The 26,359-nt window shown below is 41.1% G+C and overlaps 1 protein-coding gene and 1 non-coding gene across 2 annotated transcripts in view; both read right to left on the bottom strand.

Annotated features, from left to right (window-relative positions):
• The window catches only part of Cfap58 (cilia and flagella associated protein 58), a 91,802-nt gene extending 71,485 nt beyond the window's left edge, over window positions 1-20,317 (bottom strand). The window contains exons 1-8 of the mRNA XM_047552076.1: window positions 20,153-20,317; window positions 16,058-16,339; window positions 13,146-13,294; window positions 11,399-11,555; window positions 10,327-10,521; window positions 7,644-7,781; window positions 5,458-5,617; window positions 1,619-1,701 (exon numbers count right to left, since the gene is read on the bottom strand). Coding sequence (XP_047408032.1) covers window positions 1,619-1,701; window positions 5,458-5,617; window positions 7,644-7,781; window positions 10,327-10,521; window positions 11,399-11,555; window positions 13,146-13,294; window positions 16,058-16,339; window positions 20,153-20,161 — 1,173 coding nt within the window. The 5' untranslated portion in view covers window positions 20,162-20,317. The remainder of the gene's footprint in view (window positions 1-1,618; window positions 1,702-5,457; window positions 5,618-7,643; window positions 7,782-10,326; window positions 10,522-11,398; window positions 11,556-13,145; window positions 13,295-16,057; window positions 16,340-20,152) is intronic.
• Window positions 5,945-6,018, bottom strand: Trnat-ugu (transfer RNA threonine (anticodon UGU)). The gene has a single exon. It is a non-coding gene; the product is annotated as a tRNA-Thr (tRNA).
• Window positions 20,318-26,359: the final 6,042 nt, after the last annotated feature.

Here is a 26,359-nt window from a genome sequence, read left to right as displayed (position 1 = left end):
GTCAAATTTCTTTGCAGGTGTTTGATCAAACATTTATTCTGTAAAAGACAGAGCCACTTTGACACAACACTGAAGGAACCACAAAATCTTCAAGTCGCTGCCTGTCAAAGCCATGTCATTCATTCTTTCAATGAAGATGACATTTCAAATCAGTAAGGAAAGAATTTTTTACCAGGTTGAGTGCATACCTACAGAGCCCAGTGCAAAGATTACAATGGCCAGGAAAAGTAATTCGAAAATACACCCTTCCCTAAAGGAGGAACCAACATTAATCAAATCAAACAAACAAATGGAAAACCGCTGTTGTGCTACATGTCCTATCATGACATACAACCTATTCGTTTTTTACCAATATATAAAAAATAAAAATGGATTGAATGTTGTGTGGGTTAAAAATTAATTTAAAAGCCAGGCACAGTGGAGCAAGCCTGTCACCCCAGCAACTCGGGAGGCAGAGATAGGAGGATCACAAGTTTGAGGCCAACCTCAGCAACTTAGCAAGATCCTAGGCAACTTAGCAACACCCTGTCTCAAAATAAAAAATAAAAAGGACTGGTGATGTACTCAGTGGTTAAGCGCCCGTGGGGTTCAATCCTCAGTAACCAAAAACAAAAACAAATTAATTTAAAAATCTAAATCCAGAAGTATGGTTAATATGTATAAATATATAGCATAAAGGAACAATTTCCAGGATTATGCAGGAAAAGAATTTGAATGATTTTCTTAATAAGTGCTTAGCATGGAAAGAAGCAATCTCCTGCCATTTTCAGAGATTGCCTAAGTAGTCCACTTTAAGCCAAAACGTAGTTTGTTTTGTGAACATTTGTTCAGTTCTGGGAAACCTGAAGGAAAGCAATGATTCAAGCCACAGTGAACCAAGGCCATTTTTATTGTGATTAGAAGACACCATCCTGGCCACCCCTCCATACCTGGCCTTTGGCTTCCAGGAAACCCTTGGGCAGGAAAGTTTGCCCTAAATCTTTCAAAGCAGTCAATCTAAATATGACTGTCAGTGGAAGGATTCCTCTGGAAGGAAGAAAGACGGGGGGCCCTGCCTTTAAATAAGAGCCTCCTGGTCTTCAGACTTCTCCTACCCCTCGACTTTGGGCCTCCACGAACTCAGAGACCAGAGGCACAAGGCCCCCAAACCAAAACCTACAACCATCCAGCAAAGATAGACAGAGGGAAGGTTAGACTTTTTCTATAACTGACCTGCCATTTTCATACCTAAGCCTTCAAAGTTAAAATTTAATTAGTCCTCGCACTTATAATTTTTGGATTAGCCTAAGTTGTAGATTACAGATATTAAATTCAGAAATTTCGATCAACAGCTTAGGATGCCAAATAACACACCAGTAATGAAAACAGAATCTACAAAACACTCTGAAATCCCCTGCTGGTTCACATGCTAATTCTCCGAAGTCCCTTTGTGATAATGCAGTTTCAATTCAGGGCCAGTGAACAGTAGCCTGTGAGCAGCTGCTTAGGGAGAAATTGAGCACTATTATTTAGTCTGATCTACCTTTGTTTGCCTCAGTCTTCTTTCCCCATTCAGCTGGCAGATATTATAGCACTAAAGACGGGCATTTATTTGCCATTGTTACTTTAACAAACTCACCTTATTTAGTATTTCCCTTTCTCTCATAAGCTCGTCCATGGCTTTCTTATCAAGTTCTGCTTGTTTCTTTGAAGCCTCCACCTCTAAATCATCAGGGAGAAAAATAATAATAATCGCAGAGTCAACTTAAAAGAGAATCTACCAAAGTCATACAAAACCTGCTTTACAGTAGTAGCTCTGAAACTACTCTTAGCTGAGTGATAGGTGATCTTCATTTTAACTCTGAGGTGGATCATCCCACCCGATGAAAAGAAAAAAATTGAGGCTTAGACAGATTAAGCCAGATGAGAACATTCCCAGCCCAGAGGTGACAGGGTTAAGATGAGAAGCTTGGCTTCTCTGACTTCAAAAAGTCCTTGCTCTTTAACTCATTTTTATTATACCAGTAAGTAGAAAGACAGATGAACCAAAGGGAAAAAATACAAATCAACCAGAATCTACTTAAGATTTTGGTATCTCACTTTTTCCTATGAAAATATGTAAATATAAACAAATACACAAACACACACACTGAAAGGGAACCGTGCTGCGCGTGTTATTTTGTAGCTTGCTTTCATAATTAACAAATAGAGGATAAAGGCCTTTCTTTATTATAAATTTGCATCTATGTCGAACTTTTTAATAACTCCATGGTTTTTCACTATATAATAAAAAGCATAATTTATTTTGCCAAGCCCCCATTTTAACATTTAAGTTGCTTTCGTTTTTTCATAATTATAAGCAATGATCTTGTTAAAGTTCTTGTTCATTTGCTCTTCTAAAGGAGGAAGTCCTGGATTTTTTTTTAAAATATTACTCTCATACAAATTTCTTTCTAGAAAATTAATAGCAATATAAATCCACACCTAACCACCACTAGGTACTATCATTCTCTTTGGTCTTTGACCGTGTGATAGATTGTTTTTAAAATCAGCCGGGCACAGTGGCTCAGGAGGCTGAGGCAGGAGGATTGCAAATTTAAGGCCAGTCTTAGCAAGATAAGCAATTTAGCCAGACCCCGTCTCAAACTAAAAAAATTAAAACAGTGGGGAATGTAGCTCAGTGGTTAAGCATCCCTGGGTTCAACTCATGGTACAAAAAAAAAACAAAAAAAATCAACAACAACCAGTATGTCAATATTTCATTAACATCTACCTTTCTTTGATTGATACTAAAGTCGATCATTTTTTCACATTTAATAACTACTTATTATGTGTTTTTTCAAAATTCCCAATTTGCCCTTTAATAGTTTTTCTCATGAAATTCCTTATCCTTTCTGTGGATTTTTAAGAGCTCTTTATGTACAATAAAGATATAAATGCTTTGACAATATTTTGGCCAAACTGCTTTATTTATATAATCTTTTGCTAATCAAATTTTTTTTTTTTTTTTTTTTTTTTTTGGTACCAGGGAATGAACCCAGGGGTGCTTTATTACTGAACTACGTCCCCAGCCCTTTTTAAAATTTTTATTTATTTATTTATTTATTTATTTTGAGACAGGGTCTCACTAAGTTACTTAAGGTCTTGCTGAATTGCTGAGGCTGGCTTCAAACTTGTGAACTTTGTGCCTCAGTCTCCCAAATCCCTGGGATTACAGGCATGCACCCCTGTGCCTGGCTAAACAGAAATGTTTATTTCATTAAGTCTCTCAATCTTGGCTTTTATGGCCTCAATATCTGGTATAAATTTTTTCCAAAAAATTTGTCATGCACACATTTTTAAAATGACCCATAGGGCACAATTGATACAAAACATGACCTTATCTCTAATGATACTCTTGGGTATTTTCTGGCCTTTCCAATATTTTCCATTGATTTCTTTATCTATATATCATCGCTACACTATTTGCTCTTCGAAGCTTTATAATATCAGATATAATTACATTTAAATATCTGCACTTCTCAAAGATTTAAATGATAATATAATACATAAAATATTTGTTCCATTGTCATTCTTAATTTCCAGAAATTTATAGCTATTGTCATGTTTGTTTTTCTGGAGGAATGCTAGGATCTGTTTTCAAGTTCCATGCAACATAACTCATTGAAATTTTTACTGAAAATATTAAGTGCATGGATTAATTTGGATGGATTTATATCTTTATCATATTAAGTATTCTGATCTAGAAACTTGGTATATCACTCCATTTTTCAAGTCTTCCTTAATACCACTCAGTAGAATTCTGTAGCTTTTATGTATAGATCATGCAAGTATCTTGATAACTTTACCCAGATATTTTATTGCTTTAGTTACTATTGTGAAAGGGGGTTTTCTAGCATATATTCTGGACATAAAAAAAGATGGTTGATAGCTACATATTTAATTTATAGCCTGCCACCCTATTGAACTCTTGGGTTAGTTCTAGTAGTTTTTCAGTTCATTGTGGGAGAAAATCCTAACACAGGAGGACCGATGCTCCTAACATCATGCTCAGGGCTGCTTTTGTTTTTGCGGTGCTGGGGTTGGAATCCAGGCCTCCCACATGCTAGGGAAGTGCTTAACCACTGAGCTACATTGCCAGCCTTCAGTGCCTCTCTTTGGTCAGGTTCATCAAAAGAAAGAGGTCCAACAGGGCTCAGTGGTGCACACCTGTAGTCCCAGCTACTTAGGAGGCTGAGGTGAGAGGTCACTTCAACCCAGACGCTCAAGACCAGCCTGAGCAACATAAAGAGACCCTGTCTCAAAAAAGGAGGGAGCAGGAGGAGGAGGAGGAGGAGGAGGACAACGACCACAAGGAGAAAAGTCCGTAAAAAGAAATGACAATGTTTATATCTATGAAGTAACTATAAAAGAGAATATAACGACTTTTATAAATATGACTTCAGGATGAAAGAAATGTTTTGTGCTCAAAGTGTAGAACTATTGTAAGCAAAAATACAGAAATGGAAAATAAATTAAAAATTTTTTAAACAATACAGAAATGGAAGTGTGGGAATGTTTTGATGGTTGTTCATATTCCTTCCTATCTGTCATTGAAGACATTAGACTGTAAAGTCGTGCTGAACTATAGGTACCCTGAAGGTAGATCCTCTTCTACCCAGGGTCTGCACACAGTCTGCATTCAATTTACTGAATGGACAAACAGAAATGAAGATAATCCACAATGGATTATTCCTAATGTCTTAGGAACATTAAAAGTTCCTCAGTAAAAGATTATTTCCTAATGTCTTAGAAGGAAAAACATCTGCACTTCTCAAAGGTTTAACTGATAAATATTTCTAATAATTTTAACTAGAGATTTAGATTTTTACCCCAGTGAGGCATTGTATGCTTCTATGATTTTATGTATGCTAACTCATTCAGTGATTGATAACTCACAGCAGCCCACGAGAGATCAGCAAGACACAAGTGTTCCTGTCTTATGCAGTCAGAATTCATAATGAGTCTCTGTCCCCAAGTCCACTGCTGTTTCTGCCATATCAAACTTGAGCAGGATACATATTAGTAATTATATTCCTATCAGAAAATAGTAATGCATCTGGATGATAACACATGACATTTAATAAGCACTTACTATGTGCCAGGTGCTATCTACCATATTGTCCCAGATACTATTAATGAAGGACATTAATTTTAACATATCCCCTATCCTCTATGGACAGAACCGACAAATACTGAGTAATACTTTGGGTTGTTTTTACACTGAGACAATAGAACCTGTGGAAGAATTTATTAAGGTAAGAATTAAAGGTATTCAAAATGGCGGCCCTCCTTATTACTGGTTACCAGTTTGTTGTCATATTGATTTCAATTGGCATGTTAACGTTTGTAGAATGGAGCCCTGGGTTGTGAGGTGTCATTAGTCACTAATGAGATAGACATCTCTAAGTTAATAAAACAAAGCACAAAATGGTTTACCTCTCTCTAATCCCAAGATCTGATTCTTTAGGGTTTCTTTGTGCTGTTCCACTTCTGCCTTTTGCTCTTCAATCTGGTGCAATTTCTTATGAATTTGTTCTCTGATTTTGTTGAGCTTCCCAATGTCGAGGCGCATCTGATGGACTTCTTCTTCTTTGGCCTGTCATTAGTGAGAAAGAAATTAACCAGAATATCAAGTAAATAAAGACCAGCGACTGAATGAGGGCAGAGCCAATCAAAGGAAAGTCTTCCAGTGGCAGTGCCATGTTGCCCTATGGGATCATATCAAAACATGCTGCTGGTTTTTGAGGAAATTAAAAAGTTCTTTTCTCTGAATTAAATATGTAGCTACAAAACTAAAACAATGAAAAGACTGATAAGATCTGGTGTTGTAAGTTACCTTCTAAGTGTGGAATCAAATGAGATGAGAATACTGAATCACATGTATCACAAATATATGGATTTTGCATACCAAAGCTATATTTTTTGGGGGGTGCTGGGGATCGAACCCAGGGCCTTGTGCTTACAAGGCAAGCACTCTACCAACTGAGCTATCTCCCCAGCCCCCCAAAGCTGTATTTGATGAGTAGTTTTCATGGACTCACAAAGTGGTCTCTCTGAGAAGGTCAGTAACATAATTAAGGTCATATAAAACATTTAAACATTCTCTCAAATCCACAGAGTTAACTCAGCCCAATCAGATGCACTAGAGAAATGGATCTTCCTTCCTCCTATTAGGCCAGTCTGTGGATTTACAGACAGTCAAGTAGAACAGCATACAGAGAAAAATCTACATAATGGCAAAAGGTACCAACAAATAATTCTAATAAGGAAAATCTCCAGATTTTTATTGGGGACCTCTCTAGTATGGATTTTTATATTTTAAATTACATTCACTTTAAATCTTTCTTGTATTAGAAATGACAGGAAAAGAGTTGGGGATTCTTCTGCAAACAATGATTAGCAATTTTCTTGGTTCTTGACAATAAAGAGACTGAAATTAGCTGTGTATGTTTTCCTTGGGGTATTACTAGATACCTAATCCCATTAGGTGTTATCAGATCCCATTAGGTTCAGGATCTGATAACAAAAATAGTCCATCTGTCAAGATGTCCCATTCATGTCATCAAAGGAGAAAATTAATAGCATAAGTATTTTTTACTTCAATTTTCCTTCAGAGGCTAATAGATTATTTGGACTTAAAGGATCATTGCATGTCTGCTTCACATACCACATTCTCATAAAGAATTGGTTTCAAGTCAACCCACTCTGGACTGCTTTAAATGTTCTGCAGCCTTAGACCCCTAGAGGGTTAATTCTAAGATGATCCATTTCAATGGTTATTAATCCAAACCCCACAGTCAGACTCCTGAAAAATCCTGGAGACCTCTCACATTTCCAGTATGCATGCAAAATGAAATACAAGATGCAAATAAGTGTGTGTGTGCATGTATGAACACATATGAGCCTTCATCAGATTCTCAAAAGAAACCATAACATACAAAGATGCTATGGCTCACTGCTCAGATCTATATATTATGCCCAGTATGCTAATATAACCAAATATGGAATCTGGATTTTGATTCTGAATGAAAGTATAAACATAAGGCTGCTCTGTTAATTACAAAGGCATACAATATGTATTCGAGTATAAAACTGCTATCCAAATCTAACTTGTAAACACTCTTCAATGAGGGAAAGAAAAACAGGAAACTGTATTGAAATATACATTAGTGGTAAAAATCATGATACCACAATCCCGGATATAAATACCTAATAGTGCCAATCCATGCCCCAACCCTCCCACTCCACCTCTCCAGAACCAATAATAAAATATAGTCTGAATTCTTTTCCACTCACACATGTGAGTGGTTTCTAGCTCTCGGCAACTGGTTACTTGCGAGGCTCATTAAGGAGATGAACATCTGAGCTTGCTTTGGAAAACATTTGCATAACCATATGACCAATAATCAGGTTTGCAATTTTATAAGTAAGAATGGGAGTTATCAAACTGTCTGCTTCCAGGCATAAAGCAATCACCATGCGCTCGCACCTGCTTCTGACTTCCTGGGGCCCTTGGCAGAGCTAACAGTTTATCCAACCCAAGGTTCCAAGTGCAAAGGGAAACCTGTGCTCCAGGTAATGAAGGAAAGGGCTAGGGAACAGACATGTCACTTAGTGTTTACTTTGAGCTCCAAGGCCTTCTGCTGGTTCTCCTGGGACAGTTGCTCACAGGCCAAAGTGTGTTGCTCGTTCTCTTGCTGAAGTTTAGCATTTCTCATCTGGAACTGCTCCAGTTCCTTCGCGGCTCTCTCATTCAGTATCTGAAAGGCACGGAGCGAGCTGGTTAATGCTTTTTAATCTGATTACAGTGTCTGCACATACACGCGGGAGGCCCCACAAACCTCCTGGGAAGATAACAGCAATCGCACTTATTTGTCTTCGTAGAAATTGTTCTTCATCCCAGATGAAAACACAAACACACTCAAATATGATGAATGTTAAATGGCCGAGGAAAATGATGCCTTCAAATGAATAACAACACAGTGAGCATATTTTTTTTTTCCTGAGAGCCTAGGGAAGTCTTGTTCACAGGTGGTGGATAAATATTTTAATGCCTGTTTGCCATTTGGCAAGCTTTGCATACGCAACAATTGCTATAATCATTGCAAATGAGCTAGGGATTCAAATGGGTTTTATCAGCTCTGGGGCTCAGATGCTCCATCTCCAGAAGCAAATCCTGCATTGACATGCCTCCAACGTTCTCCAACGTTCGAGCAGACGAGTCCACCAACACAGACAACTCTCTCTAATCCAACTTAAGCTAGAACTGTGGAGCAGAATGGAGTGATTCCTAGCTACCTGATTTCAGCGTCAACCCAATATTCCTCTTCCCTATCTTGATTATTCTGAGCACACACGGATTTATAAAAACAAAGGACTATGTCTTAGGAGGTCCTTCTATTGCAGGAATATAAGGGAGATAGAACTGAAGGAAAAGAAAGAAGAGAGAGAGACGGTTAAGGTGTTCTTCCAAATATAACTCCCATGTATGCAAAAACTGAACATGGAAAGAATCCATCCAATCAACAGAAGAATGGATAAAGAAAGTGTGGTGTATATACACAATGGAGTTTTATTCAGTCGTAAAGAAAAATGAAGTCATGTCATTTGCAGGAAAATGGATGGAACTTGAGACCCTTATATTAAAGCAAAATAAGCCAAACTCAGAAGGTCAAGAATGGTATGTTTTCTTTCATATGTAAAGGCTAGAGAGGAAAAAGGAAAAGAAAGGTGAGGGGTGGGACTCTCATGAAAATCAAGGGGACATCAGTAGAAGAAAGAGAGGTGGGAAAAGAGGGGGGGAGTGCTAGGGAGTGAGATTGGCCAAATTAATTGTTACATTGTGTTCATGTATGAATATGTAACAACAAATCCCATCATTATGTACAACAATAACACACCAATAAAAAATGTGGAAGGTTAAAAAAAAAAAAAGAAAACCCATCCTAGTCCCCATCAACAGGCACTAGACAAAAAGTAACCAGCTATGCTAAAGATGAAATTTTATTTTACATGAATCCTGGATTCTGCTATGCAAAGCACTGCAGTTTTATTCTGATATCCAAAAGGTTTTCTCTTAAATTTCATGTTCAAAGAAGTCTCCTGATTTTCTCCTGGAGACTGCACATTGTGTATTATGTATCTGAATTCCAGCTTTATGAAAAATTAATAAAGCAACTGACAAAGAAATGTATTCTTATTATTTTTAAGTAGAAATGTGCTATGTGGTTTGACAATTCTTTAGATACAAATTTTCTAAGAGAAAATACTTTTAAGAAAAGACATTTAATTCTATGAATTGCTTCTTTAAGAAATGAGAAAAGGGTCTAGGGATATAACTTACTGGTAGAGCACTTGCCTGGCATGTACAAAGCCCTGGGTTCCATTACCAGCATTCAAAAAACCAAAAGGAAAAAGAAATGAGAAAAGACACAAAATTACTAATATCTGTGTTATCTTAAATGACTATAAGCGGGGAAATATTTAAAATAACAATATTTTTTAAAAAGCAAAGATTATGGTTTCCTAAACTTGAAACATAAAAATGAACCCATTAAGAATCAAAATGCTGTACTCACACAATGGAATACATACATCACTAAGAGCAAATGGTTTACTGAACTCTGTGCGATAGGGTTTTCTACAATGATGTAATGCTCTCCATCTGCACCAAGACAGTATCTACTAACTCCATGTGGCTACTGGACACTTGAAAACGATACTAGTGCATCTGAGGAACTGAATTTTTTATTTCACTCGGTCTTAGTAAATGTTAAGTAGCTGCATGTGGCTTAATGGCTACCATATTAGATACTGCAGGTCTATAAATTCATGACGAACTACATGACTAAATCTAATCAAGCACAAAGACAGGCAAAACTAACCTCTGCATAGAATTCAGGATAGAGGTGACCTTGGGGGAGGGAAGTGACTGCAGGGGCGCACATAAGGCTTCTGGGAGCTGGAAATGTTCTGCTTCCTGGGGTGGGTGCAGGTGACCAAGATGTGTGTTCAGGTGGTGAAAATGTATCAAGTTGCACAGTTGAGACACATATACTTTATGTATTTATCATACATCCATAAAAGGCTAGAAAGAATTCACTAACCTGGGCTGGGAAGGGGGAGGAATGCATAACTACCTGTAAGAACCACTCAGAGACCAAATTACAGTGCTAAGTGGTACGTTGCCATCATCAGCAGAGAAAAACAACTCAAAGTGCAGAAACGGGTGGGACAGGGAGGCACTGTTCTCCGGGGGTGGGGGGTGTTTTTACCAGGACGGGCAGGGCAGTGCATGCAGCTCACCTTCTGCTCCTTCAGCTGCTGCTCCAGCCGCTGAAGCTCTTCCTTGCTCTTCTGCATGTACTGCTGCAGGGCCTTGATCTCCGACTGCCTGGTGTCCATGTCTGTCTGAATCTGCTTGAGCTCTTTCTCTAGTTTTTCCTTCTTCCGAGACTCCCGGGAAGCTTCGTTCTGACGATGCTGGATTTCTTGTTGGAACTAGGGGGTTGGGGGCGGGGGCACCAAGGACAAGGAGGAAAGAGAGGACCCCATCATCACCAAGGCAGCTAGCCACGATCCCCTCTCCCAGGCACGTCACTTTCCGGGCAATCACTTGGCAGTAGCCTTTTCCATATGGGTCAGTCTCCTTGAGTCCTGAAGTTCAAACTTTTCAGGAATATTCTGCTTTGTTCATCAGAGTTTTGACACCAAAGCCTGATGGTGGGCAACAGATTCAGAGGGTGGTATAAAATCAACTAAATACAAGAAACCCTGGATCCTAGGGATGTTAGACATGGAAAGAATTCATCCAGATCGGATCAGTAGGGACCAATAAGATGTAACCAGCTACATTGAGTATGAACTTGTGTTCTACGTGATCCTGGATGTTGCTAACAAAGCATTAAGATTTCATTCGGATGTCTAAATTCTGTGAAAAGCCTTTGTCTTATCTCACACTAAAAGAAGTCTCAGGTTTTCCTCTCAGAGATCGCACTTGCTTATTATCTATTTGACTTCTGGCTTCAGATAAAAGTGCTCAGAAGGACTCAGGTGGCTTTCCTGTAAAGGGTAAGGGTTAAAGGAATGACTACGCCCAATGCCCGGTCCCCTGGCCTTCGCAGGGTCACCTGGGTGAGCTCCAAGTGTGAGCAGAGAGCCTGTGCCTTGGTGACTTCTCAGACAGAACCTGGAGAAGGAGCAGGTCCAGGAAAACCGCTGTCCAGAGAACAAGCCAGCGAGAAGAGCAGAGCAAGGGACGCCTCCCTTGGGCGCAAGGGGGGACGTTTGAGAGAGGAACAGGCAGGAAGGGATTTGGGAAGGACAGGACATCCTCTGAAAGTAGCGCTGCTCATCCCGCTGGGGTGGCAGAGCCCACCTGACTGATGGTCTGCTCTGCATCGTCCTTCTTTCGCTCCATTTCCTGCTGCTGCTCGGTGACATGAGCTAAGGACTCTCGTAATTTTACCACTTCTGACAAGAGCTGGTCCCGCTCCTTCGTCACTTCTTCTTTGAACTTTATCAAATCTCGAATACTGAAAAGAAGTACAGAGGAGTCAGACTAAATGGCTCCACCTGCTCAGGAGTCCTTCCTATCATCCTGAGACCCTCTTCCTGGGAAAGTCTATAGGTCAACAATAGACACTATTCAGGCATAAACAGAAAGCTCTCTGGGCCCTGGCAAAGAAGCACCAAAAATAATAAATATGATATGACTCCTTTAATTTTAAGAAAATGCAGTGTCTGTTCATGAGTGTGTATGTGTATGTGTGTATTCTGTAGGCATTTTATAGACTCCCAGAAAAATAGACACCAATCTGGTAACCAATTATCTCTGAGGTGGAAATGTTGGGAGAATGATAATTTCCACACCTCTGTGTTGTTTAGATCTGTAACAATAAGACTATATTACTCTTGTCAACTCTTGTAATTAACCCTAAGGAGGTGTCAACTTAGAAAATTATTTTTTTAATTTATCCTACAGAGGGCTATGATCACAGCTATAAAGTCTAACATGAAGTATAAACATAAGCAAACGATATGCATTAGCAGTCACCTCTTCATTCGCCCAAAGAGATTTGTTTCTCCCAAAGGAAAGTGGCCCAGATAAAATGTTCCCCAGGACAAAAATCTGAAGAATCCTCACTCATGGTGCTGGTGTTTGGAGAGTTCTGTGATAACATTCATTCATTTGAACTGTAAGTCAGTTACCTCCACATTTCAAAAACCATTCCATCTGATTTGGTATGGCTTTCTGCAGAATGAGCACTTCATGAGGGGAAGCTCTGTCTGCTAAGACCTCTGCAACAGAGCGAATCTAGGATGCAGCAGCTTCAGTAGAAGAAAACTTTGCCGGCCCACTTTGGCAGCTGACAGTCAGTCACCGAACGGCTACTCAAAACAGCAATCTGAAGACGCTTATTTACCCACGTCTTCGATACAATGTGAATGTTTACTAAGGAGCCTTCCAATCTACCCTCCAGCACTTCTCCAGAAACACAACCTTAATTCCAAGGTTACTGGGGAACAGACAGCTACACCTGAGCACTGTGGAAGGTAAAAACCTGAGCAGGAGAGATCCTTCCATGCTCCTCCTCTTCCATTCTCCTCAAAGCCTCTGATCAGAATTAGCTCCCTCACCTTGCTCTTCACTGGCTGCTCTGAACATGCTAGAATGTGACAGAACCCATCAGACGGTGATGACATCCTCTGTTTGTTTTTCCTGTCCCCTCCCCTATCACCTCTACTTAAAACTGTCCATCAAAGTTGGACAGAGCATCAAGAAAGCTTGAGAAATTGAGAGAGCAACATTAGATTTGGTTAAGGATGCCAAAAAACTGGTCTCAGAGGCACACGCTGTAATCCCAGCTCCTCAGGAGACTGAGGCAGGAGGGTCTCAAGTTCAAGGCCAGCCTGGGAACCTGAGTGAGATCTTAAAACAAAAAAATAAAAAGTGCTGGGATGTAGCTCAGTGGTAAAGGACCCCTGGGTTACTCCCCAGTACTGAAAGTAACTTTTATATTATATGCACTATGTATGAATATGTCAAAATGAAGTCCGCTATTATGTATAACTATAATGTGTTAATAAATTAAAAAAAAAAAAAAAAGATGGCTTTGACCTACTTGCTGTCATGGTCCAGGGACAGTCCAGACCCTTGCTCAACTAGTTTGGTAAGATTCACTATTTCTTCTTTGAGAGCAAGAATTGTCTCCTTGGCTTTCTGCTCTTTGTCATAGGCTGAGTCCACCATCTTCCAGGCCTTTTCAATTTCCTGAATGGGCCACGGGATATCAGAGAGAAAAACCAAACTGGGTTCCAGATGCAAGATTAACCAGCAAATAGAATGACATCATGATTACAGTATAGTAGTCATTGGTGGGGAAAGAATATTGTACATTATGCATAAGTGTGCACTGACTTACCGTAAGGTTCAACGTGAGCCAGGAACAGTTCAGTTAAAGAGGGGGACTGGTGAGGAGTATTTTTTTCTTATGTAGGTGAGCATGGCTATCCTGCTCTACAAAGCCTGCTCTACCTAGGAGGATTATTTCTGATAAAGAGAACCTATTTCTGATAGGTTTGCAGGATTAAAAACAAAAGCATGTGTGCTTTCCAAATCCAGGTTATTTAACAAAACAATAAGCTTTATCATATAAGGAACGATCACAGATCCAAGCCCTAAATCAATAGATTGAATAGAACTTCTTGCTGTTTGCAAATGTGAAATACATTTTGTCGTCAGGTCTCAGGTGAGTACCCAGATAGCAACATAAGCTTCAGAACACCCCTAGGGAAGTCATTCTTTGCTGATTCTGAATTGTGCATGACCACCTTGGTAATTTCCATTCTGAGAAGCTCGAGCCCAGGTCTTATCATCAAACACTGGCAGGAAAAAACAAACCCCATAGTAAGGAATGAAACAATGACTCATGCAGCTTCAGCATCCTTCCTGTTATAAATGCAATGTGAAATATTAACATATATACTTAAAAGTGAATTATAGCCATTTAAGTGGAGAAGCAAGGTCTGCAACAGCCTTAACTGTCTTGCAAAATTTTATCAAGATGATGGGTCCTTTATACAGACAAGAACCTATAAGGTTCAGGTGACAATATTCCACTCCTACATTGACAAAAAATAAAATGGGTAAAAGACAGTGTTTAACTTAATAAAATTCATGCTCACAATTATATTACAGGGATTACTCTTCAGTAACCACAGCACATAGTGACTCAAAACAAAATATCAGTTTGTGGGATATGTTATGTAGCAACCCTATGTAGTACTTTTGGCAGAACAAATGGATATTTAAGTGAAAATAGGATTGTATAAAGTTTTATTCAAATCAGCTTCACCAATTAGATTTTAATCGATTCATGCCTTCAATTTTCAGTTTTTAAATTTATAATGAAAAGTGTTTCTCCTGTCATAGCATGAATTATAGCCTTCTTGTTTTGGTGTTTCAACAAGGTTAAGAAGAAAATGGCAACAGAGGAAAAAATTACACTCAGGAAAAGAGTGGTTTCTAAGAGAGCAGATAAATCATATTCTGTACTGGTCTTGGAAGTTAATTTGGATTGGTGGACATCTGATTGCTTGATAAGGAAATTACCTAAAATGTTTACAAATTATTTTTCATAACTAGGGTTTAAATTTTTTTATTAATGTCTCACCCTATTGACAGGGAACTTTTATGTTTTACCTTGGAAATGTTACAACACAGTGAATAGGGTTGGAGACATAGCTCAGTGGCAGAGCGCTTGCCTCACACACACAAAGGTTCCATCCTCAGTCCTGGAAATAAATATGTAGTGTAAAATAAAGTCATTCCTCCTCAGTGTTCCCAAGACTGAGTCCCTGGTTCTCCCGTGATGAGGGACTGGGAAGGTCACAGTGGAAGCAATGGGGTACCAGGAAGAAAGGTCAAGAAAATCACTAGCTGGGAGTTCTCAAAGGAATCACTGAAATATGAGGAAAAATAGAAATATAAAAATATCTTCAGCAAGCTATCAGATGTGCAATTATACATCTTGCATCCAATAAGACATCCTGGTTTATACCCAAAGGACTTCAAATCAGCATACTACAGTGATGCAGCCACATCAATGTTTAGAGCAGCTCAATTCCCAATAGCCAAGCTATGGAACCAACCCAGGTGCCCTTCAATAGATGAATGGGTAAAGAAAATGTGGTATTGGACTGGGGATATAGCTCAGTTGATACAGTGCTTGCCTCACATGCACAGGGCCCTGGGTTCAACTCCCAGCACTGCAAAAAAAAAAATTTTTTTTAAATGAGAATTAAGAAAATGTGGTGTATATATACACACAATGGAATATTACTCAGCCCTAAAGAAGAATGAAATTATGGCATTTGTCAGTAAATGAATGGAATTGGAGTACATCATGCTAAGTGAAAGAAGCCAGTCCCAAAAAACCAAAACCAAAGACTGAAAGTTCTCTCTGATATGGGATACTAACGCACAATAAAGGGGGGTGGGGAATGGAAGCTCATTGGATCAGACAAAAGGGAACGAAGGGAAGCGGGGAATGGGAATGGGAAAGACAGTAGAATGAATTGAACATCACTTTCCTATGTTCACGTGTGACTATACGACCAGGGTAACTCCACATCATGTACGACCACAAGAAGGGGAAGTTATACTCCATGCGTGTATGATACGTCCAAATACACTCTACTGTCGTGTATACCTAAAAACAACGAATTTAAAAAGCTATTAAAAAATACTTCTTGAAACTTCTGATATGGCATTGGCTTATCTCTAAGTCCTTTTACTAGCCCTTTATCTCCCAGAAACCAAGTCAGAAAGCTGCTCCATTACTTTCTGCATGGTGATATTCACCCAGACCAATTATTTTCTTTGTGAAGGAACATTATTCCCCAGAATATATAAGCAAATACAGAGATCATGTCAATTTTCACCTAATCATTTGTTTGTTGCCAGCCCGGAGTTGTCGCTATGATGAAAGAACGGCATTTTAAATCCGGGTTCATCTATGTCGAGATCACTGACCTTCTTCAGGGAAGCGATGGTGGTCTGATCGTCCTGGGAGAGCTTCAGAGCAGTGGCGACCTTGGCGGAATTAACCACGATCTCTGCGTTCAGCTCTCTGCACTTGGCCATCAGGCGCTTCTCGTTGTCGTAAGACTTTTTCATGATAGCATGAAGCCGCTCATATTCCACCCTAAATTTTTCCAGACCTTTGTCTCCCGAAAGTTCACTGAGAACCTCCTGAAAATCTCTTTCGATTTCCTCAAATGCAGTTTCTTCCATCACCAGTTTTTCACCCTTTTCCTGTAGAAAAAATAAAGCGAAGACCAGAATGGGAACAGAGACCCTTACTCCATGATGTTGGGGAGTTATTCTAAATCCCTGAAGGAAAGGTCTTCATACAAAGTAAGAGCCACTGGCCAGCTGAAAAATTAAGACTTCCTGTTGGGAAGACTCCTTTTTTTTTTTTTTTTTGCAGTACTGGGGATCAAACTCAGGGCCTTGTGCTTGCAAGGCAAGCACTCTACCAGCTGAGCTACCAGCTGAGCTATCTCCCCAGCCCCCTAAAATTTTTTTCTTTTTTTTTTTTTTTTTTTTGCAGTGCTGGGGATTTGAACCCAGGGCCTTGTGCTTGTTAGTCAAGCACTCTACCCACTGAGCTATACCCCCAGCCCTTAGGCTCCGTTCTCATCCTTGGGATGCGCTTATATAATGCATGGTGATGAAGTAACATGAACTCCGACTGGAGTCAGGCAGACCTAATGCAGTAAGACTCAGTGTCCTTCTTAAAAGGAGAATTCAAGACACAAACAGACATGCGCACAGGGGAACATGAAGACGGATTGGGCTGATGAAATCTCAAGAAGACTAAGGACTGTCAGCCTCTTCCAGAAACTAAAAAGAAGCTGAGAAGGATTAGATGAAGCCTTCCGGTTTGTGGTACTTAGTTATGGCTATCCTAGCAAACATGTACAGCGACTTCTTACTAGGCACAAGATGATAACAAGTGGTAAAAGATATGGTTAACATATTTATTCATTCATTCAGCAAACAGTTATTGGTAAGTTCTGGAATGGAGCCCAGAGGAGATGTTAAGGTAAGGAGTAAATGGTCCGTCCACAGAGAATTTATATATTTATTAGCTGGTGGAGTGTGTTGTGTAGATAATGGAAGTATAGAATTTGGTCCCTGCCATGAGATGGATTCAAAGTTCTATAAGAATCTGGTACGAAAAAAAAAAAAAAAAAAACCTCCCAGCAGCAAGAGTAATGCAGATTTCATGAAGGAAGTGGCATTTGAACAGCCTAGAAGAAAGGAAGGAATTTTCATGGGAGGATGTAGAGAAAAGGGCATTCCTAGCAGATAAGAGTTTGGTGCAAAACTATTCAGTCAAGCAAGTATACAACTTGGCTAAAATATAAAAGATATTATGGGGAGAAGGAAGGAGGAGACTAACCAGGGAGCTAGGTACAGACTGGAGGCTTCTGAGTTGCATTCTAAGGAGTATGGGTTACATTATTCTGTGGGCCACAGAGAACCTCAAGACTTCTGTGCTTTCAACATTGTGCTTTGATAGTCTACCCTACAAAGGACCAAACCTCAACATTCTGCTGCTGATCCAAGAAACCAAGATGATCTCTCATCCCCATAATAGAGTAAAATTCTAATCCATCCTGGTGATTTTAGATAGGTATTCTAGTTTTCCTTCTGTATTGACAAATCTGTCTTACCTAAATGAAGATGTCTACATATTTTTAATTTTCAAAAACATTTGTACTATTAATTAAATCCTAAAAATAATGTGCAAGCAAAACAGTCTGGAGATTAAAACAAATATAGAGTCACAAGCATATCTACAACATTTTCTATAACAAATGTAGTATGAATTTTAAACTCAACGGAGCTTTCTTTCCTGACTAAAAGCAGATTATTGCAAAGAAACCAATGTAGCAACTTCACAAAGAAGGGGAAAATCATATTTAGGAAATATGGTCCATTACTGCTCTACGCTTCCCCCTTGTTGATGCTAAACATGAGCACACACAAAAATTTATCATGACAATGTTCTCAGTTCTATCCCTGTAAACGAAATTAATGTCAACACTTGATCAGCAGCCCAGTGATTTGTGGCAGGCCAAGTTGTCCCTGTACACCTGGCTCTTAGCACAGGAATGGAAAAATATCAAAGAAAGAAAAAAAATTTTAAACTTCTATGAACAAAAGAGGTTTTTTCCATATCACCATTAAAAAGTATACTATTAAAAGAAAAATAAAAGCAATTTCTTTGCTATGACCAGTAAGCAACTGGCATACACATTGTTACAGTGTATAAAGGTATTTCAAAAACACTGTATCAAGGTGAGCTGATCAGTGGGACTGTACACATTCCTTCATTCATCACCTATCCTGAGCTTTGCTATGTACCAGGCACTGGGAGGACCAATTTGTGGAAAGAAGGAAAAGCAGACAAGGAAAAGAGAGGCCTAGTAGAAGAGACCGACTTGGAAATAGACCACAAAAGCAGAGACCAGGAAAAGTTGGCTAAGGTGAAGAAAAATAGAAGAAAGGAAGAAGTGAGAAAAGATAATGAAGGGAAAGGGAAAATGAAAAACAATTAGGTCAAGGTATTGGTACTTGGAGCTTGTTCATGGGGAATGAAGAAGAACAAAGTAAACCAAGACGACAAGTGAGGAAGAAAAGGAGGAAACTCTCAAAAGCACGCCATGGAAAATATAAAGAAAAACTAGAAGGACCAAGAAGAGGAAATGGAAAGCAAAGAGATGTGATGAGAACAGGTAATGGGGAGAAGTGACCATAGAAACAGGGATGCCAAAGGGAGATGACAGTGACTGGGCCCAGGAGTGGGGAAAATGGAGAAAAGTCAGAGCCATTGAACACAGGAAACAATTAATAAAGGAAGACTAGAGGCCAGGTATGGTGGTGCATGATGGTAACCTCAGTGTCTTTGGGGCTGAAGCAGGAGGATCACAATTTCAAGACCAGTCTGGACAACTTAGAATGTGTTTCAAAACATTTTAAAAGCAGGGAGGGGAGCAGGGGTATAGCTTAATGGTGGGAGACACCTGGGTTCAATCTCTAGTAGTGTAAAAAGAAAATAGGAAGGAAGGCTACGCATGGAAGAGATGGAATGACGAGGGGAAGAGATGGCGAAGAGGAGACAAGGAAAGCAACGGAGGTGGGAGCATGCTGGTGCTGAGAGAAACTGGCCTAGAGTGGGCTTCATGGGCATGAGGCCAACTCAGGTGTACAAGGTTCAGCTCAGAAGAGCCCCATCCTTGGCTAATGCTCTGCTGTCAGGTTGTAAACTTCTTCATTTTTGAAGAAGTTTTGTGTTTTCATTTTGCACTGACCCTCAAAAATCATGTAGCTGATCCAGCCTGGAACTGGCTGTGTCATGGGTGAGGTGTGGGGAGGGCTCTGGCCGGGCAGTGAAGAATTTGGATTGGGCCATGGCAGATGGAAACTGTGAATGTCAAGTGAGAACAGGGTCTTGGGACTGTGGAGGTTATAAATGAGAAGGCTAATGGACAGGCAGGGGAGTCACTGAAGGACTGCAGCAGAGACTCCTGACCAGGGATGCTGAAGAAGGGATATACTTTAATATGGGGAAGTGACTGGAGGCCATAGAATATAAACACAGGGGTCAATGACAACACAGTACATTGACGATTGGATGAAGGGCCTTAAAGATGATGTGTGACAGCAGGTGATCTTACGATAGGGAACAGGATGTGACAGGTGGACAAGAGTCAGTAACAGGGGTGGCCATGAGTCTCTGTGAAGCTTTCTTCCAGGTTTCCCAGTCTGTTGAGACGTCTTCAATATTTCTGCGTACCTCTCTGATGTATCACCTTATGGTTCAAACTTTGGGGATGGGTGACTGTCATGTATGTGTCTGGGAACTCATGGGGGAAGGACAGAAAGTGATGAGACCAGAGCCAACGGAGAAAGGCCGGGAAGTGAGGGTACGGGCAGGCATGGGATGTGGATGGCATGGAGAGGATCAGAATCGGTGGATGCGGCAGGGCATCTAGGAGGAGAGATGATAGGAGGAGGTGGAGCGAGAGGCAACAGACAAGGGCGCTGACTCCTGACCTCTGCCATCCTGACGCTCTCTCGGGGCGGCCTCAGAGGCTGCTGTGGAGGTCGAAGAAACTGGGTCGGAGTCTGGGAAAGGGGCTGTGCACTGCCCTCAGCGTCTAAAAGGGCGACACGTTATTTCCATCGCCCGCCAGGGGCAGAAACCCGGCGCTCGGCGCGTCCTCCCGTTGCCTGGCAACCGCCACGCCCTCTAGGGGAGAGCGGGAGTTCCAAAGGGGAGGGGCTTCGGAGGCGGGAGGTATTCCTCAGAGAAATATGCAAATGATCTTTGAATGGGGCGGGGCCAAGCAAATGAGTGGGCGGTGCTCCGAGAGTCCGGGAGCAGGCCCTGCGAGGTGCAGGAGTTAAGAGACTCCCAAGAGAAGGCGTCCCTGACCGACTTCAGGTAGAGTTGAAGTAACGGAATTCCTGGGTTCATGAAATGAAAGGGGCGAGACCCCTCTCTGGCTTTATTTTTTCCTCTTTTTCCCCATCCCCATTCCCAAGCCTCACCCTCAGCCCCATCTGCCTTCATGCTGCTGTGTTTGGATTTGTATTTTTGAAAAATGTAACCCGGGACGGTGGTGCAGACCTGTAATCCCAACGACTCAGGAGGCTGAAACAGGAGGGTCGCCTGGGCAATTTATGAAGACCCTGTCTCAAAATAAAAAATGAAAAGGGTTGGGGATGTAACTCAGTGGTCAAGCATCCTGGGTTCAATCCCCAGGAAGAGCGGGAGGGGAGGGAGGAAGAAGGATAGCATTTTTTTTTTTTTTTAAATAATGGTATTGAACTTCGGAGGTCTTTGCCCCTTTCCCTTTCCTTCCTTCCCCTCCCCTCCCCTGCCCCTCCCCTCCCCTTCCCTTCCCTTCCCCTCCCTTCCCCTCCCCTCCCCTTTCTATCTGTGTTGCAGTTGGTGTGGTAATCCCAAATCATCCCTTCTGATTGCTTCACAGCATTTCAGATACCATATCTACCACATTTTACTTCCGTTCCCCAAGTGTTAGACAGCAAAACTGCCTCCACCTCTCCACAAAATACCACAATAATGCAATGATGTTCGTTTTGTCTGTGGTTCATTTTATGGACCCATTACAAATTTCTCCTGAAATATATGCCTAGAAGCGAGATTTGGAAGTCACAGGGGATGGGATGCATGGGACCATCACTCTTGAATATGTAGACATGTCCTGTATGAAGAAATCCAGACAAGGTGCCATTGAGATCTAAAATACAACCTCTACTCTCTTCCAAGTCATGCCCTACTGGAGGAATGTGACCTCCCCACCCCACTTCTGCTACACACACGCATATACATGGGGTGGGGGGGATGGACTCTGTTTCCACCCAAGCCATAAACATGGAAGACTGTGACTATCCAGAGAGGGCGCCTTTTGAAATGCATCTGCTCAGAAGTGGACATTTTTTTCTCATGCCTACTAGCCTAGTGGAAGCCCTGATTACTTAACTGCACCAAGTACTGTTAGATCAAGTACCAGAATTACTGCCCTACACTCCACGCCAGTGCGTTATACAAGGGTTTCTGTCCCAGATTCTCCTCCTTGCCACAGGATGCTAGTTTATTTATTCATAAACACTCATGAAGTGTTTACTAAGTATCAGACACTGTTCTAAGTGCTTTACAAATCCAAATTCATCTCATTAGTCAATTTTCTAGTTTCTATTACTATGATGCAAAGAACATCAGTCCATTTTGCTTTCATTTTCACTTTATCTACCAGTGAAATTGAACATTTCTTCATATATCCATAGGCCATTTAGGGTTTCCTTCTGTGAACTGCCTATTCACGGTCTTACTTTTCTATCAGTCTTTTTTTTCTTTCTTTCTTTAGTAGTAGGATTTGAACTCAGGAACATGCTATCACTGAACTATATCCCCAGCTCTTTGATTTTTTTTTTTACCTTGAAACAGGGTCTCCCTGAGTTACCCAGCCTGGACTCACACTTGTGACCTTCCTGCCTCAACCTCCTGAATCTCTGGATTACAGGTGTGCATCACCATGCCCAGCACCTGTATATTTTTATGGGACAGTAATCCTTAATTCTGATACTGTAGATCTTTGTCCTGTTTATTCATTTATTTACTTTGCTTTTTATGTGCTTTTTTGGTGTGATTTGATCCTTCTCAACTCCAAGGTCATAAAGATATTCTTCATCTTTTTTTTTTTTTTTTTTTTTTTGGTGGTGCTGAGGATTGAACCCAGGGCCTTGTGCTTGCGAGGCAAGCACTCTACCAACTGAGCTATCTCTCCAGCCCCTCTTCATCACTTTATTCTATAAACTTCCTCATTTTATTTTTCATATTCAGTTCTCAATTCATCTGCAGTTCACCTTTGTATTTGGCATGAAATAGGGATTCACTTTTATTTTTCTCTATGGGATGAGCAAATTTTCCAACATCCTATACTAAGCAACCCATTCTCTCCCACATGGTTTGGGAAAGTTCCCAAATAAACATGAGTATGTTCTGAGTTCCTGGTTGGTTTCTGTGCCAGCACCATAAAACACGCAAGCCACCCATTCCTCACATTTTATTACTATGGTTTTAGAGGTTTTAGAGTCAGGACGAGTCCCCCATTCCTACTTCTATGTTAAAATTACTTTTGCTATTCATCAACCTTTATCCTCTCACACAATTTCTGAGTTAGTTTGTGAATTCTGCATAATAAATTTCAGCTGAAATTGCATTGAATAGATTAATTAATGGAAAATTGACATCTATGCAATGACATCTCATTCATGACCTGAGACTGAATATCTGGTAGGCAAACAGGGTGTAATGTGGCTGAGTCACAATGTGCATGGCTCATATCTCTCACTCGTGTCAATGCAGGGCTGTGTGTCTCTGTGTTTCCTAGGACTCTCCTAAAGGATCATTTCAGGTGGCCTGCCACGTGACAGCAAGGCAAAACAGCAAGTTTTTAAGGAACTCACTACATGTTAGGCACGAAACCCATCACAGGAACCACCAGCTGACTAAGGCAGAGTCTCTGACCTTTGCAATCACAATCTGACACTGAGGGAATAGAGAAAGGAACATCGACAATTAGTCCTAACACAACACGATGGCATCATTTAGTCAAGAGAAAGCACTGATTGATATCTGAAAGCATTCTTTATGATATGGGGACAGAAAGATTCCAATACAAAGAAGTGAAAAAACATGCAACATATTCATCCCAGAGTAATGAGATGCATGTAGACATCAAGTGGGTGTGAAATGGGTGAATGGAGGAGCAGATGGACAAATCCATTTATACTAATGAACAAGATGTTGGATTTCCAATTTCCCAAACTATGGAAGACTGATCCCCACCCTGCTCCCCATGTTGTTGTAATCAAAAGAAGCACTAGGTGGCACCATAACACCAACACTCTTACCTCTCAGAGCCTATGGGAGAAACCCCCACTAAGATTTTGTCAGTCCCTAATCTAGACAAGCAGGGGTACTTCTATTAATCTCATTTCTCATTATACCCACTTGATTCATTTATTGGCCACTTACTATAGCCCAGATCTATGCCGCATACTGTAAAGAAAGAATACAGAAGGAGTTGAAGACAGGACCTCCGACCAAAGGAGCCTACAGCGAAGCCAACATGCATCCCACCCTACCCTCAGCAAAGATGCCTTACACATGGTCAAAGTAAGGATGCTGTCAGCATTGAGGTAAGGATGTCACGATGAACGGTCCTGGGTAACCTGGCCCTTTGACCTCAATTCTTTGACCATGTCATGTTCTTCCTCACTGCTTGGAATTTGCAAATACCCTTCTGTCTGGCATACTAGATCCTCCCTCCTCACCTACATGACCCCCACCCATTTTTTCTCAGGTCTTTCCTGACTTGCCCTCAACACTCAGCGACCTTTCCACATACTGTGTATTCTACATCTTGGACTATCACAAGATGGCAATCAACGTTCTTGTCATGAATATGGTCGTTGCTATGCGTCTTTCCCCACCAGGCCGTCAGTCAAGACAAGGATAGCGTGTGTCTAGTCCAGCCATGACACACTGGTGTTGGGTTCATGCAATATTGTGCCTTGCTCCCCATTCATATGTTGAAGCTCTAACCTCATATCTCAGAATGCGAGTATGTTTGGAAATAGGGTCTTTAAGGAGGTAATTAAGTTAAAATAAGGCTGATGGGGTAGACCCTAATCCAATGTGACTGGTGTCCTTATAAGAAGAAAAATGTAAACACACAAAAGAAACACCAGGAATGTGTGCACACAAAAGAAAGACAAGGAGGAGGTTGTCTGCCAGCCTAGAAAGAGACCTCCAGAGAAATCAAATTGCTGACACCTTAATCTTAGAGTTTTAGCCACCAGCACAACAAGGAAATGAATTTCTATTTTTTAAGCCACCTGGTCTGTGGTAGTTTATAATAGCAGCCCTAGCACACTGATATAACTGGCCAACACTGCTCTCAGTAAACAACTGTTGGGGGAATGATTATAGAATGAGTTCTAAAACAAGAAAATGAAGGATGGCATACTAGGGAAAGGTCATTGGTAGACATGACTCTTGATCTTGAACTTAGTATGCATTAGAGAGATAGAAGAAAATAGAAGGAATCTCAAATATAGGAACTAGCACTGGGCAGATATCAAGCAAGACTGCAAAAATCCTGCTAGGGGAGGGTGAGATCCCTACCGGGAGCAGTAGCCTCTAATGTTGATAAGAAGGCAGAGGTCCTTGGAAGAATAGTGGACAAGTGGCTGGAAGCACAAGGACCACAGACAACCACATCTACAGTCATTTGTTCAGCCAGATAACTCAAATATATGATCATGAGCTGTAATACCTCTGCAGAGCCCTTGTTTAAACGTGGATATAATAACCTCTTATCAGCACCCTCCTAGGACATCCAAGCTGTGTGCTATAATTCAGAAGTGAGAGTAGCATTATATACAGAGTGCTCATCCCTTCAACACCCAGTGAGAATATAAAGTAAATCTCTAGAAAAGCAGAAAGTCCCACTTGCACCCTACAAGCAAATTCACAGTCTGCAATGCAAAGCAACTGTGCCCTAAAAGACCCACTTTTAATGGATCACAGAGATCCTGGAGGCGATTTGGGAGAAGTCTGCACAATCCACAGTCTCTTCTGGGACTAATAATTCCCACTGGGAAGCATATGCCTCTCAGGGGCCAGATACTCTAGGTGGCCCTACCTGCCTCCTCAGGGCCACAGCTGAGTGGATCAAGTCATTAGAGACCTGGACCCATGAGGCCAATTCTAGTCTTTCTTTCCTGGGAATTTAGAACTAGGACCAACAGTTGTAAGTAAGCATGTGAAGCCCAGGAGTGGGAGAAGACAGCAGGCTGCATGTAGGGACGAATAAAGCAAATCAGTGAGGAGTGGACCCAAAAGAGGGAGACAGAGATCAGGGAGGGGCTTCTTTGTTGCTGAGTCCTCTTCAGATCCTGGGGAGGCCCAGCAATATCTACTCTCTTGTGTTCTTCTAGATACTTGTATTGCCCTAAAAAAAAAATTACTGTATTTGTTTAAGCTCCATTAAGTGAGTTTTTATTGTATATATCCACACAGCGCCACCTCAGATAAAAAAAAAAAAAACCCTGACCAACGCAGGCCCTCTTGTGACATTGCTGGATTTACTCTCCGTGGAATCTAAACACATTTGGGCCCCCAAATGACCTGGTAAAAACTGCTCCAGTCATGTCTAACACTTCTCCCCCCAAGCTACTGGGAAGACTAAAAACCCACGTATTACAGAAAATTGTTTTCATTTATCAGCCGACCCTATGGTCATCTTAGATGACAAAGCAGAGTCCCAGCTGGCTAGTGCTCTCCAAAACCATGCGGGGCATATTTTATTCCTTTAATCTTCTCCTTTTCCAGCCGGCTGCAGACCTAACTTAACAGAACATTTGTTGAGCATCTGACATTGATCCCCAAAGGGTTTCCAGACAAACTCCCCTCTCGATACCTGAAGAGGCCACCAAGCTCAGGCAGATTTATTAGGAAGCCTGGAAGGTCAGGCTCCAGGCTCCAGCAGCGCAGGAGCAGCCAGCAGGTGACCATTTTCGCCTGCAGGAGTCATTAGTGTCTTAACCACCCTGTCCTCCTACCTGCTAGGACTGTGACTGGCTCACCAGCAGCTGCTCCTCTGCCTTCTGACAAGGCTCCCACGAGCTTATCCAGGCCCTGCATCTTGCCCAAGAGATCAAGGGCGT

The sequence above is a fragment of the Sciurus carolinensis genome, chromosome 5, assembly GCF_902686445.1.
Source record: "Sciurus carolinensis chromosome 5, mSciCar1.2, whole genome shotgun sequence".
Lineage (NCBI taxonomy): Eukaryota > Metazoa > Chordata > Mammalia > Rodentia > Sciuridae > Sciurus > Sciurus carolinensis.
This window is presented reverse-complemented; position numbering and strand designations above follow the sequence as displayed.